The sequence below is a fragment of the Liolophura sinensis genome, chromosome 13 (assembly GCF_032854445.1).
Source record: "Liolophura sinensis isolate JHLJ2023 chromosome 13, CUHK_Ljap_v2, whole genome shotgun sequence".
Classification (NCBI taxonomy): Eukaryota; Metazoa; Mollusca; class Polyplacophora; order Chitonida; family Chitonidae; genus Liolophura; species Liolophura sinensis.
Window position 1 is genome coordinate 11,265,437 of NC_088307.1, and position 12,972 is coordinate 11,278,408.

Here is a 12,972-nt window from a genome sequence, read left to right on the forward strand (position 1 = left end):
GAACTCTTGCAGCCTGTCTATTGGACTGACTGACCTCTATAGTTTGTCTGACTGACCTCTATAGCCTGTCTGGCTGGCTGTCTGGCTGTCTGTCTGTCTGACTGACTGAACTCTTGCAGCCTGTTTATTGGAATGACTGACCTCTATAGCCTGTCTGGCTGGCTGTCTGTATGACTGACTTCTGTAGCCTGGCTATCAGACCTCTGTAGTCTGTCTGTCAGTCTGACTGACCACAATAGTCTGTTTGTCTGACGTCTATAGTCTGACTGTCTGTTAACCTGACCTCTTCTAGCTGCTTGATCGATCAATTCAAAATCATTAAGGGCTCAGCGTGCATTTAGAATTCAGAGAAAACTGTTTAAAATCAGATATAATCTGTATAATGAATATATGTAACAGCTTCACCTGTTTGACTAAAATGTTGTGTGTTTTATTATTTTTGTTTCATCACATTGCACAGAATGAGAACACCTGTTTTGTTTTGTTTTTTCTTGTCCATCGACATGTTTGTTCTACTGATGGCTCTAGGGCTGTACAGTATCATGTTTTTGTCTTCCAACATCATTCATATGTAGACACTGAGATATTCTTGAGTACATACAGTTAGATTTGGAGCTAATTATCATAGATTGTTATATACAGGTAATGTATCTACCTGTAAACACACCTGTCGGTATACACACATTTGGTGTACAGTGTATGTACATTTACATGTATTTTAAAACATGTGAGGAATTCGGCAGACAACGTGTGGATGATTTCATCCTACAGTATAATTGTAGTGTCCACCACATCATAGAAGTGAAATGTTTTTTCAAAGTACGGCATAAAACACTGACTGAATACACGTAAGCAAAAGTAAGTGTATGTAAGCAACATTTAGGTTCCTTGTTTCTTTTGAGGTGGGGACTTTCCATACACATGTATATAGTTTTATACATATGCCATACATTTACACACCTCACTTGGATCATTTAGTCTATCGGAAATGCTACTAATTTGCATAGTTTTCTCATCACCCTGTGTGTTTTTACCCCTCCTCAGGTGTGGAGGAGGAAAGATGAACATCCCGCACAGGATCCTCACCCCTGATGAGCCCCTGAAGAGAAGCAGTATGGACAGTGACAGCAGTCCTGATTACCTGGCCGGGCCTTCTTCAGTCGACGTAAGTATTATGACCAGTTCTCATACATGTATTTCATTTAAATTTTGTTTAAAGGCATGCAGAATTAATGCTCCTTAAGCTGAACAAACACTCCAGCAGACAAACAAATTGACAGGAACAGAGAGTAGAGGAAACCATTGTTTATAGAAAGTTGCTTCTTTCCTTTGCGCATAATTAAGATTAATTTAACAAATTCAGTTGAAATTTTTTTATTGTTTCAGTTGCTCATTTTTGATTGGGAGGTTTTAAAAAAAAAAATGGATGGTAATTTGTCAAGTTGATGAGTGACAGAAACTGCTTGGTCTCCCAGGGGGAAAACCGTTGTCCTTAACCAGGTTATGTAGTGACAGAAACTGCTGGGTCTCCCAGGGGGAAAACCGTTGTCCTTAACCAGGTTATGTAGTGACAGAAACTGCTTGGTCACCCAGTGGGAAAACCGTTGTCCTTAACCAGGTTATGTAGTGACAGAAACTGCTTGGTCTCCCAGGGGGAAAACCGTTGTCCTTAACCAGGTTATGTAGTGACAGAAACTGCTTGGTCTCCCAGGGGGAAAACCGTTGTCCTTAACCAGGTTATGTAGTGACAGAAACTGCTTGGTCTCCCAGGGGGAAAACCGTTGTCCTTAACCAGGTTATGTAGTGACAGAAACTGCTTGGTCTCCCAGGGGGAAAACCGTTGTCCCTTAACCAGGTTATGTAGTGACAGAAACTGCTTGGTCTCCCAGGGGGAAAACCGTTGTCCTTAACCAGGTTATGCACAAGCCGCCAGATGTAAAGCCATAGCAAAACCAAGCATACAGTGAGATGGGGAACTTTGGATTCACATATAGTGTAATCTCATTGATTATACAAGGACTTGTGTTGTGATGTACACTGTCCTCATACTGTCCATTATGCAAATTACATGCACCTGTAGCGTCTCGAGTGAAAATCTTGCTTTGCAAATTCAGGATCAACATTGTCCCCTTTATTGGTCATGCACTATAATTGGCAAATGTCTTGCAAGCATTCGTCGTAGATGTGTAAATCTCTATGGCGCAATCGATTTTTAGCATAAATCATCACGCAAACAAATATATGTTAAATCAGTTAAAGTGCGTCTTTGTTACTGAAGGGCGTTCACACTGAATGCTTGACGTATGTGTCTATAGACATAGGGCAATGCAAGCAAATCAAGATGATATCCTAAATAACCTAAAATATCAGCCATGGATAAAATGGTCATTTTTCCTGATTCTGAGAGTTCTGTTGATTTTGGAAAGGTGTTTTAGGGTTTCTTTAGAAGGTACGAGCAGGCATCCTTCTGGAAAAGTGTAAGTTTCAGCACCAAAGAGAATAATTTATGGATTTTTGGGGGTTGAAATTTTAGGTAATTTAGGGTAAACTCTTTGATTGAGTAACACATCTCGTCATGTAGACGGTGTATGCAGAGGTGCACTGATACATATGCTGCACTTAAAAGCTTTCATAACTCTACCATAAGCAAATATCATTGTCCAGGGTTTTAATGTTTTCTGTCTTCATTGCATTGTATGAAAGAGCCATGTCTGATGTACAGTATTGCGTTATTCTCTGGGCCAGTCCAGGTTTAAAATTGCACTACGGACTTCTGACAATGTCTGCCACATTTCCATCCCATGGACCAGATATGGTTTTGAGATAAAACTTCTGATTGAGGTTAATGGCCCTTGTTGAACCAGTGTGACTCTCTCTGGCTTGTTTACGGTGTTATTGATTATTTGTACTGTACTAACTATATAGACTAGCTGGCCAATATACCTAGAGATTTGACACACATTTGTATATTCAGTAGTGAGGCCATGGAGCTCTGTTTTGAAGTCAAAAGGTCATGACTGTAGTGGCTTGGTGAAGCAGACCAGCCAGCACATTTGGCAGTGTAATTGCCTGAATACTATATTTTACCTGAACATTAGCATTTTTCAAGACACATTTTGCATGATTCTTCTTGATTTATCCACTTTATAGATTCTTAAAAGCCATGAATTAAATTTGATAATAATACTTCAGATCAGTTAAAGGTTACAAAGATGCGACATGTTGGATTGCAGCAAGTGTGAGGTTTTTTTTTTTTTTTTTTTTTCTCTCCGAAAAGAATTTGTGCTCAAAATTTCATGCTGTTGTAATTTTTTCTATGGTTCTTATATATTGCTATTAAAGATGCTGTGCGATGTTTAAGAAGCACTATGTAGTCTATACAACATATATTTCAGGTAAGGCATGCGCGGCCTTTTAGCCAAGTTTTGCACACGATGACAGTCAAGTCTTTGCAGATATGTAGGCCTGTAAGGCTGCATATTGCAAGTATAATTTGCTGGCCAAACATTAGCTTTCTTGGGTGTAGACCTGTCTATAAACTGGGCTTTACAACTCACAGTGAACTTTAAGCATATGTATTTCAGCATTTGTTGCAATCCTGCAGCTGGTATTGCTCTATTGTTTGAGATATTTACATCACTGATTACATATTGTGTACCTGCAGGAAAAATACATACATGTATTCACTGCTCATTTGACCAAGCCCAATGACAAACACATGTAAGCTTGGTTGAACTTGGAGGGATTTCAAAAGAGTTCTTATTTTTTTTTAGGCACTTTTTTTTATGTAAACAAACACAATAGATGATATTTAATATTGGGAACATTTTCCCTAGTTATTTGTTAAGCAAGGGAATAACAGCATTAGAAATGGTTGAGTTATTTGGAAAATTGTATCCAAAAAAATGCTCAGTGCCGTCTCAGAACCCAAAGGTTATAAGGCCCGCCTAGAGGCTGGGATAGTGGACTGGCACTCTTTCAGCCCTGGCTAAGTCACCGTATTCAAGAATTTAAGTTGGGATGGCATTAGAGATGGGAATGTTACAGTGTCCGGGGAATATTTGTCATGGATGTGGAAATTGTTTTGTGATTTTCATCAAGTGGCATTCCTACATGTATGACCCAAAGCCTAAACGGTTGACACTTGAGTTCATTCAGAACGTGTCATATGCAGACACAAACAAGATTTATGGCTGTACCATGTAAACCATGGCCGAAATCAGATTTTGAAATCAGAAATACAAAGGTGCAGAGAAGCTTATTTTTCTATTTTTTATATTTACATTCAATTCTATCTTTTATTGTGGAGATTGTATTATTAGGTACACCTGCTACTAGAATTTCACTGTTTTCTACACAGTTTAGAACAACAAGGTACAATCTGTCCCCTTAGTGATAATGCCTGTCTTCGTGTCTGAAGCATGTCTGTCTTTTACTTAACTCTGCTTTGCCATGAATCCCAGATGTCCTGTCACAGAAAGTATATCACCCAGCTGTTCTAATGCCAGCTCCATGTCAACATGAGGAATGGAAATTGTTGCAAACTAATGGGAGATAACTCTGGATGTCATATTGTATTAATGAGTTACATCACTTGTGACAACAGGTGATTGCCAAGACATTTATCTGTTGTAAGTTATTCATTAATTTAGTTATGTAGTTAGTTTTGAAAAAGTAGAATACTTAAAATATTTGCTTACACGACAGCATTCCAGTTTTTGGATGAATCAAAAACCTCACTGAGCCCAACAAAGGCAATGGCCCTTTGACCTTGTACATGTTCAACCTATGATATTGAAGTAGCCTAACTTAACCATTATTCTGTATATTGCAGAAGTCAAAATGTTGATTTATGACTATATCCATGTACATAAGCATGAAACAACATGGAAATAAATCAAATACATTGGCAACAGAATCATTTTTGTCTTGGAAATTATGAATATTTGCTTAGTGCAAAGTCATCTTTTAGATGTCACTGGGGCTCAGTTTGTTCTTCTCCTTTAGGAGAGATAGAAGTTGCCCCTGTTTACGACATATATTGTCAGATTAATGCCTGTAGCTTGAACATTTGTTTTCCTTTGAAAAAAGAAAAAGCTTAGTTTCAAAAATTTCATTTTTCAGAAGAATGTTTTTGCTTAATTTTCTGTAACAGATTAATGTGCAATAGCTCTCTACTTTTGTGGAAGAGATGGGAAAGAAATTCGAGATACTCCATGTACATGTATGCAAGAGCTTGATTTGAGCTTTATATGACCTCGTTTGTCAGGGACTAATTGACATGTAATGAGAACAACGCTTACGAGTAAGCGCAGTAAACCTGTACAGGTAACCCTCACCAGGCACATGTATGTAGAGCAAGTAGAGTGTACTGCGATGTTTGCGAAAAAAAAGAGAATCCATGCGTAAGAAGCTATATTAATTGGTTCAGCTGATAAAAGTCGTCAAGTTCCAAGGATCAGCTCAGAACATTAATTGGATCGAAGGTAATTGCTATTCTATGAAATGTAATTAATAGGCAAGCAATTGTTTTTTGTTTTTTTTCTTCTTTTCTCTGTAAGCCTTGGGGAGAAAGAAAAAAAGGGGGATGAGTGGGCTTGCTGTTGGGTAAGGTTGCAACACGGATCTTCTGAACCTTTGTGTGTATGTGAGGCTTGAAGCGAACAAAGATCAGCTGATATATACGAGTGTAACTGGGCATGGGTTAAGTGGTAATTAATAAAAACATACCTTCTGAACAACAGGATGGCTGTCTTATTACATTATCTCTTAATTAAAAACCTGTGCGTGGGAAAGTGGGTCAGATGCCTTTTGTGGCTTGAGGGGGAAAATCGTGTGGATCGTCAACCCTTTTGTTTTAAGAGACTCCGTTAAGATCGTCCTTAAGATGCAGGTTCTTAAGGCAGCCAGGGCTTTAATGTGGGTACATGTATATACATGGCTGTCCACATACAGACGTTGTACATGTAGGCTACGCTTAATCCCCTGTCAGCGCACAGGTAAACGGTAGAGATTATCTCACCTGGCCGGATTAAGGGCTACCTGGCTTGTGTTAAGATGGGAAAGGAAACAGAGACCGCAGACTGTGGGTGCTGTATTCTACCTGCCCTCTTATCTTGGGTGAGTTGGGTTTTTTGCGTTTGTTCACCTGCTGTTGTTCAAGATAAACATGTTTACGTTTATATTTAAACAGTCTGAACATGCAGGTATAAATCATTCTGTGTGCATTGTAGAGAGTCAGGAAAAAAAATCATTTTGGAGGCTTGTGGGAGTTGTTCATTGTACATTTATGTAAGATTTAAATTGTGACATCTACATTCTGTGATTTACCTGGGTTCCTGTCAGGCTGTATGTGGGAAAGTCTGCCAGCAGACTGAGTTTTACCCCTGCTCAGCAAGATTTCTTGAGTACGACATGAAACACCAATCAAATAAATAAGGAATTTTTTACATGTAGAATGATTAAGTCGCATATCCAAATGAAAGGTTACATTAAGCTGTTTAAGAGTGTTGACTTGAATGGTATAAAACAGGGTATTCACAGATATAATTCACAAATAAATATTTTGTCTCGCGTGCTTTCTTTAAATTTAGATTAAAATTACAACTCATTTAAAGCATTAGATTAATTTGCGTAAGAACAAGTTCCACAGTTTTGTCTATAAATAAAGGATTGTGCAGGTGATGGAATTTATAGTGTGAATGTTTTCTGGTCAGGATACGCAAGTCGTGCACAATTAGCACAAAGTTGCTTCAACTGAATTCACTAGGTTAGGGCTTCGTGTTACAGATTGAAAAGTCATGTACAATTAGCACAAAGTTGCTTCAGCTGAATTCACTAGGTTAGGGCTTCATGTTACAGATTGAATAGTCGTGCACAATTAGCACAAAGTTGCTTCAGCTGAATTCACTAGGTTACGGCTTCGTGTTACAGATTGAAAAGTCGTGCACAATTAGCACAAAGTTGCTTCAGCTGAATTCACTAGGTTACGGCTTCGTGTTACAGATTGAAAAGTCGTGCACAATTAGCACAAAGTTGTTTCAGCTGAATTCACTAGGTTACGGCTTCGTGTTACAGATTGAAAAGTCGTGCACAATTAGCACAAAGTTGCTTCAGCTGAATTCACTAGGTTACGGCTTCGTGTTACAGATTGAAAAGTCGTGCACAATTAGCACAAAGTTGCTTCAGCTGAATTCACTAGGTTACGGCTTTGTGTTACAGATTGAAAAGTCCACATTTAAATGTATCTTACAGTAATTAATGCATGCAGAGAGACGCCACATCAGGATTTTTGAGGGGAGTGATCAAGGACGCATACATTTACTTGGTAAATGGCTTGGAACACCACTTAGTAGGCTTTTATGATCTTTTTGAGTAAAAGGCTACTTTTCTTACCTGGCAGAGAATTAAAAACAAAGTAAAATAAGAGCTTTGGTCATATCAAACAGTGCAAAAGTTTACTGAAGTACAAACTGGTTACCACCTGATAATAAGTTCAATCATCATGAGTAAAAGACAAAATTATGGCTTGGTATCATGAGGCAATCTTAGACTTTAGTTTAAATTTCAATCATTAAATTTGCCACATGTATGTTCCTTTCCATTATCTTCGCTGAAATTTATTATTCCAAATATATTACTCGGAATTTACTTAGACAGACGATATTTTGTCCTTTTTACACAAGAATGACATTTTTAAAGTGATTTAAAATTTTTACTTACATGTAAGTGTAAGATCGCTTTGTGACCCTAGGGCTGGGTCTGGGTCTGTACCTGTGGACTCCAGTACCTTTTTGACACATGGTTAATAGACACCACCCAAAAAGCAAGGATTCAGGATTCCAAATCAAAACAAGGGGAATAACTCATATTTTGGTGTAGGTACAAGTACTCGTGGTGGATGCGATGTTTGCAGTTATGAAATTTAATGCATTCAAAAAAGCAAGCAAAAAACATAAATGAAAAACGTTCATTAGTCTCTGTTGCTGTATGTTTTTCATCAGCCTGGGAAACTTTTTTAGGGTTTATATTAATTTTACAGCTTTTTAAAAAAAATTTTGAAACGCTTCTTGCTCCCACTTGATGTGAGTATAAAATTCTACAAGGCTAGCATGGGCAGATTAGGGGGGGGGGGGTGTTTTAATAAACGCATACATGGCTATTGTATAAAATTGAGGTATATATATAGAGCTGATTACATTTCATTTCCCCTCCAGGTGTTTTCAATCTTCATGTAAAATCTAGCCAGCCAGTTGTACCTAATCTGTCAGGAAATGTGTAGGGCTAGATGTTTGCTTACCTTGTTCCAGATGCTTTCCACAAGGTATTCATTGCAGTCATCAACTCATTCTCTGATTACATTGGCTCCTGTCAGTCATTAGGACTGAGGTGGAAACTTGGAGGTTCTGGAGTGGTGGACTCCCAAGACAACTATTCATGTACATATGCATAAGGAATTTTCATTAACATCTTCTAACTGTGTGAACAATTTGGGAGTGCATATAAAAAGCCCATTATTTGCTCAAAGTGGAAATTTTGTCAAACCAATGTCAGGAGCAAAAAACAATTCTTATCAAAGGAGCAAAAATTGTGTTTATGTCCTTCAGGATATATATGCATGTACATGTACACCTTTTTAATTTGCATAGCAGTTATATTTGACAGCTCAGAGTGAAGTGTCAGTTGGCATCAGTGTATGTGTCTGCTCTATGAAGTGTCCTTCTGTTCGTTGATGGATGGCTTAATTAAGCTGTCCATTTACATGTGTTATCAGATTGTCTCGTAGCATTGGTTAAACTTTTAAGATGCCACCCCAAACACTGTTTCATTTGTGAATTTTCAATTTCAAAATTAGATTTGTGCACATAATTCACACAAATTCCTTTCTGTGGATTGCAGATTTTCCCAGATTTTGGGCTGGGGTACTTTTTTGGTACTTACATGTGTATTACGTATCATAAAATGTTTAACTTTGAAACAAAAATCTTAAATTCAGATCAAGTTCTAGCATCTGCATTTAAAACTTCATGTAATAAATCTTTAAATAGGTTGGGCATCTTTTACTGTGTTTGGATTTCTATCCTGCATTTACATACACATGCGCATCTACAGGTGCTTGCACACATAGTACAGGTATAAAACTACATGTTCGCTGATATCACATGTACATACAGCACACTGTTCTTGTCTAAATTCCCCCTGGATACTTATCTTACATGTAAGTCAATCTCTGTAAGTTACACTCATCTGTCATGTTCCTTAGCTTTACATGTACAGGTAATTCTACAAGGCCCCTGGGAGAACTCAGATTCAATTTTAGCCACAGGTGCACATTTTGAGTTTTAGCTGTTGACGTCAAATGTGGGTTTACCTGAGCTCTAGTTTTACCTGAGCTCTGGTAACGAATTTGTTGCAATTAATCACCTGTAGAGCGACTGGCTACTACTATACTTGTCTGGTTGTTAATTACCACAGGGTCAGAAAGTACTCTGCCATTTTCAGTGCATGTACTTTTATACAGTACATCATCCACCACCCCCCACCCCTGTAATTCTTCAACCTTTTGCGTGTTTGCAAGGTGTTTATTCAAGCATATTGTGTGAACATTATTCTGCATAGATTGATCAAATTACAGTTTTTGTGAATTTCTGAAATTGGTCAACGCAACCAGTGTAGTTTTGTCTCTGAAAGCAAAATGAAAAGGTGCATAAATCACCCTGAAAATTGCCATTTGATATGCAAAAAGGTTGAGGACTTAAAGTACATAGGTATACTGAGAAGCATCAGGGAGAATTAAGCACCACTCAGGCAATCACTGGGTATGCCTGTACCTTTACATAACCTTGCCTCTGTACTGTATTCCTAGCTTCCTTCCAATTAGAAACACCCAAAGTGTACATGTTCCTAGCTTCCTTCCAATTAGTAACACCCAAGGTGTAGATGTTCCTAGCTTCCTTCCAATTAGTAACACCCAAAGTGTACATGTTCCTAGCTTCCTTCCAATTTGTAAAATCCAAAATTTACATGTTCCTAGCTTCCTTCCAATTAGTAACACCCAAGGTGTAGATGTTCCTAGCTTCCTTCCAATTAGTAACACCCAAAGTGTACATGTTGCTGGCTTCCTTCCAATTAGTAACACCCAAAGTGTACATGTACCTAGCTTCCTTCCAATTCGTAACACCCAAAGTGTACATGTTCCTAGCTCCCTTCCAATTAGTAACACCCAAAGTGTACATATTCCTAGCTTCCTTTGACACGCATGCAGTAGGTACATGTTGACGTTCTTCAAGAAGCTATTCAGTCACTTTGCCTGGCACACTTTTTGTAAAGTGTTATGGGTGCGAATACCTATAGCCTTTTCACTTTATACCTACATGTATACACTCAACTATTTCGAATATATGAAAGAGCAACTCTCATTGCAATTTGAGCATATTGTTGGTGTGATTTTGGAAACAGAACTACAGTGATTGGCTTTGGCCAGTCCCAGGGTTTCACAAAAAGTATAATTCTATCAGTCAACACAGAATAATGAAATCAGAATACGCTTGAACAAACACCTTCCGAACATGCGTATACCTCTCTTGATTACCGGGACACAGTCACTATGTTGTAACTGTACACTTATAGATAACATAGTATGTAGTTTGCATGTACATCCATGTGCATGAGTTAGGTGAACATAGCCATGCAATAAAGTTTTTCACAAAACTTTAGGGTGCCAGTAGCTTTTGGGCTTCGTTGACTTCACTTCTACAGTTATGCTAATATAGCTTTTAAATTCCTCAATAAATCGGACCACAGGTAAAAATTGTAGTGTATCCTTTAATTTGCCACACATGTTATATTAATTAGAGAAAATTAAGTTATCTGATCTGGACGGCTTGTTTTGTAATGACTGTAGATAAAAAGTCATGTACCTGATCGTCGTCATATGACTGAAAAATTGTTGAGCATGACGTTAAACCCCACTCACTCACTCACGTACCTGAACACTGAAATTAGGTTCGCAAAATCTTGTGAATTACGTTTTCAGATTTCAGTTAAAGGTGTACTTTAGTGATTGGTTTTGTTGAGAATTGAGGGTAGACACAGAAGAGGAAGATTGGGGGTTGGGTTGAGTCTAGGGAGGGACTAGGGGAGGGGTATAGGCCTGAGGCACAAGGCTTCAAAACCAGGCTATGAGTGAGCCAGCCAGGGCTTGATCTGCTCCCTGGGTCACTACTGTTCCTACCTTCTTAGTTTACTAGGCCAAGATCTAAGGTTACTCAGCTACCCATTGGTAAGACACCCTGCTTTCTGGCTCCTCTCACTTGTGTTATATAGGTACATGTGCATCTACATGTACCACAGGGATCTAACCCTCATCCCCTAAGGCTTCTGGTCCAGGATGGAGTATACATGAGCCTGAGAGCCCTTGTAGCCCTGAAGTTTGCTAGTACCATGCAGTAGCTGGTAAAATTGGTTTGATAGCTTCCGCAGGTTTAGGAGAGGGTTTTTATGAGAGGTACAGCTGGACACATACCCTCCTAGGCTGTGAATGAAATAGTTCGCTAAATGTCTAACTGAAAAGAGAAGTGCCCTTGTGTATAGTGGAGGTGGGCAGTGTTTTGACATGTAGCCTGTAAGCTGAACTCTCCTATACTGCATGGACGTGAAAGGATTCCTTATGTTAACTGCGCGCATTTTGCACTCGCGCAAGCACACTGACGGTATCGGCATCTGCATATACATGTACAACAACATACATGTATCTGTGATGTGGAAAATTTTACAAATACTGGACTTAGATTGTCTTTTATAAGTCCAGGTACTTGTACTATGAACTAAAGGAATAAGCTTGAAGTGGAAACGAATCTAGCCACTGCTTTCTGTGAAAAGGGACTACATGTACTGGTGAAGTTGAAAACATTTACCTGTTAAGTGATGAATGAGGGAGTATCACCTGTCTGTTCTGGTCGGTGTCAAGTTAATTCACACCTTGTCGTTATGAAAGACAATTGCCTTGACCATTGAGTCTAAAGACCTTGGATTATGAAAACTCACCTTTGATGCTGCCTGTTTTTTTTCTTTTTACCTGGATGTACATACCTGTACCTCTACCTGTGTCAGATCATGCAGAATTGAGCTACAGTCACTTCTATTTATGAATGATGCACCTTTGTATCAGAGAACATGACTTGGCATACCTGATGATCTCCACCATTTGTTCTGCTCATGAGTTTTACCTGTGCTAATTTGCCATGGTTTAACGGGACATTTTCATGTCTCAGCTGAGAGGATATAGCAGAGACATGTGTGTGAATATCAGCCCGTATAAGGGTTCTATGAGGACCCATATGACAATGACTAGATCGGCATCTACCAAAATAATCACCTTGGCTAATGGTAATCGTCTCATCATCTCTGCATCGGGTACCTGTAAACTCTGGAAGTGGAAGGTAAAAGCAAGCTCCTCACTTTTTTCAAAATGTATTGATTGTTTGTGCTGGGTGGGTTCTGGCCAAGTGGTTCGTTGCTTTTGGATATAAAATGTTCTGTGGCGCGGAGTTTGTAAGAAGCTTGTCTAGTAATTGAATTCTAAACGCACAAGATGTCCGTTCAATCCGAGTCTGGGACAGGGATTTAAATGTCATGATTCAATCGCCACTGTTTCAGGGGCCTTCAGGTGACAATAAGCTTTTAGCGTTGCCATGTTCATGCAGTCTGACATGAAATTTGTTAACAATCACTTGGCTGTCACCAATATCACTTTACAGGTAAAGGTCTGTACCTTACATGCTGTTGAGTGTAAGAGTTGTTTTCTCAATGGTGTTGGTTTGTGCCATGTGCTCTGGTTTCCTTTTATCCATGAAACCGATGACCATTGTTTAAGTGAAACATTCTTAAGCGTGGTATTAAACACAAATGAAATGAATATAGATCAGTAATCAACAGTGACTTAATGGCAGATATCAGATAGGGAATTCACAC

The 12,972-nt window shown here is 38.7% G+C and overlaps 1 protein-coding gene across 1 annotated transcript in view; it reads left to right on the forward strand.

Moving 5' to 3' along the window:
* LOC135480081 (ras-specific guanine nucleotide-releasing factor RalGPS1-like) overlaps positions 1 to 12,972 on the forward strand; it is a 65,415-nt gene that overhangs the window by 17,208 nt on the left and 35,235 nt on the right. Inside the window, exon 2 of the mRNA XM_064759826.1 lies at positions 1,045 to 1,165. Coding sequence (XP_064615896.1) covers positions 1,045 to 1,165 — 121 coding nt within the window. The remainder of the gene's footprint in view (positions 1 to 1,044; positions 1,166 to 12,972) is intronic.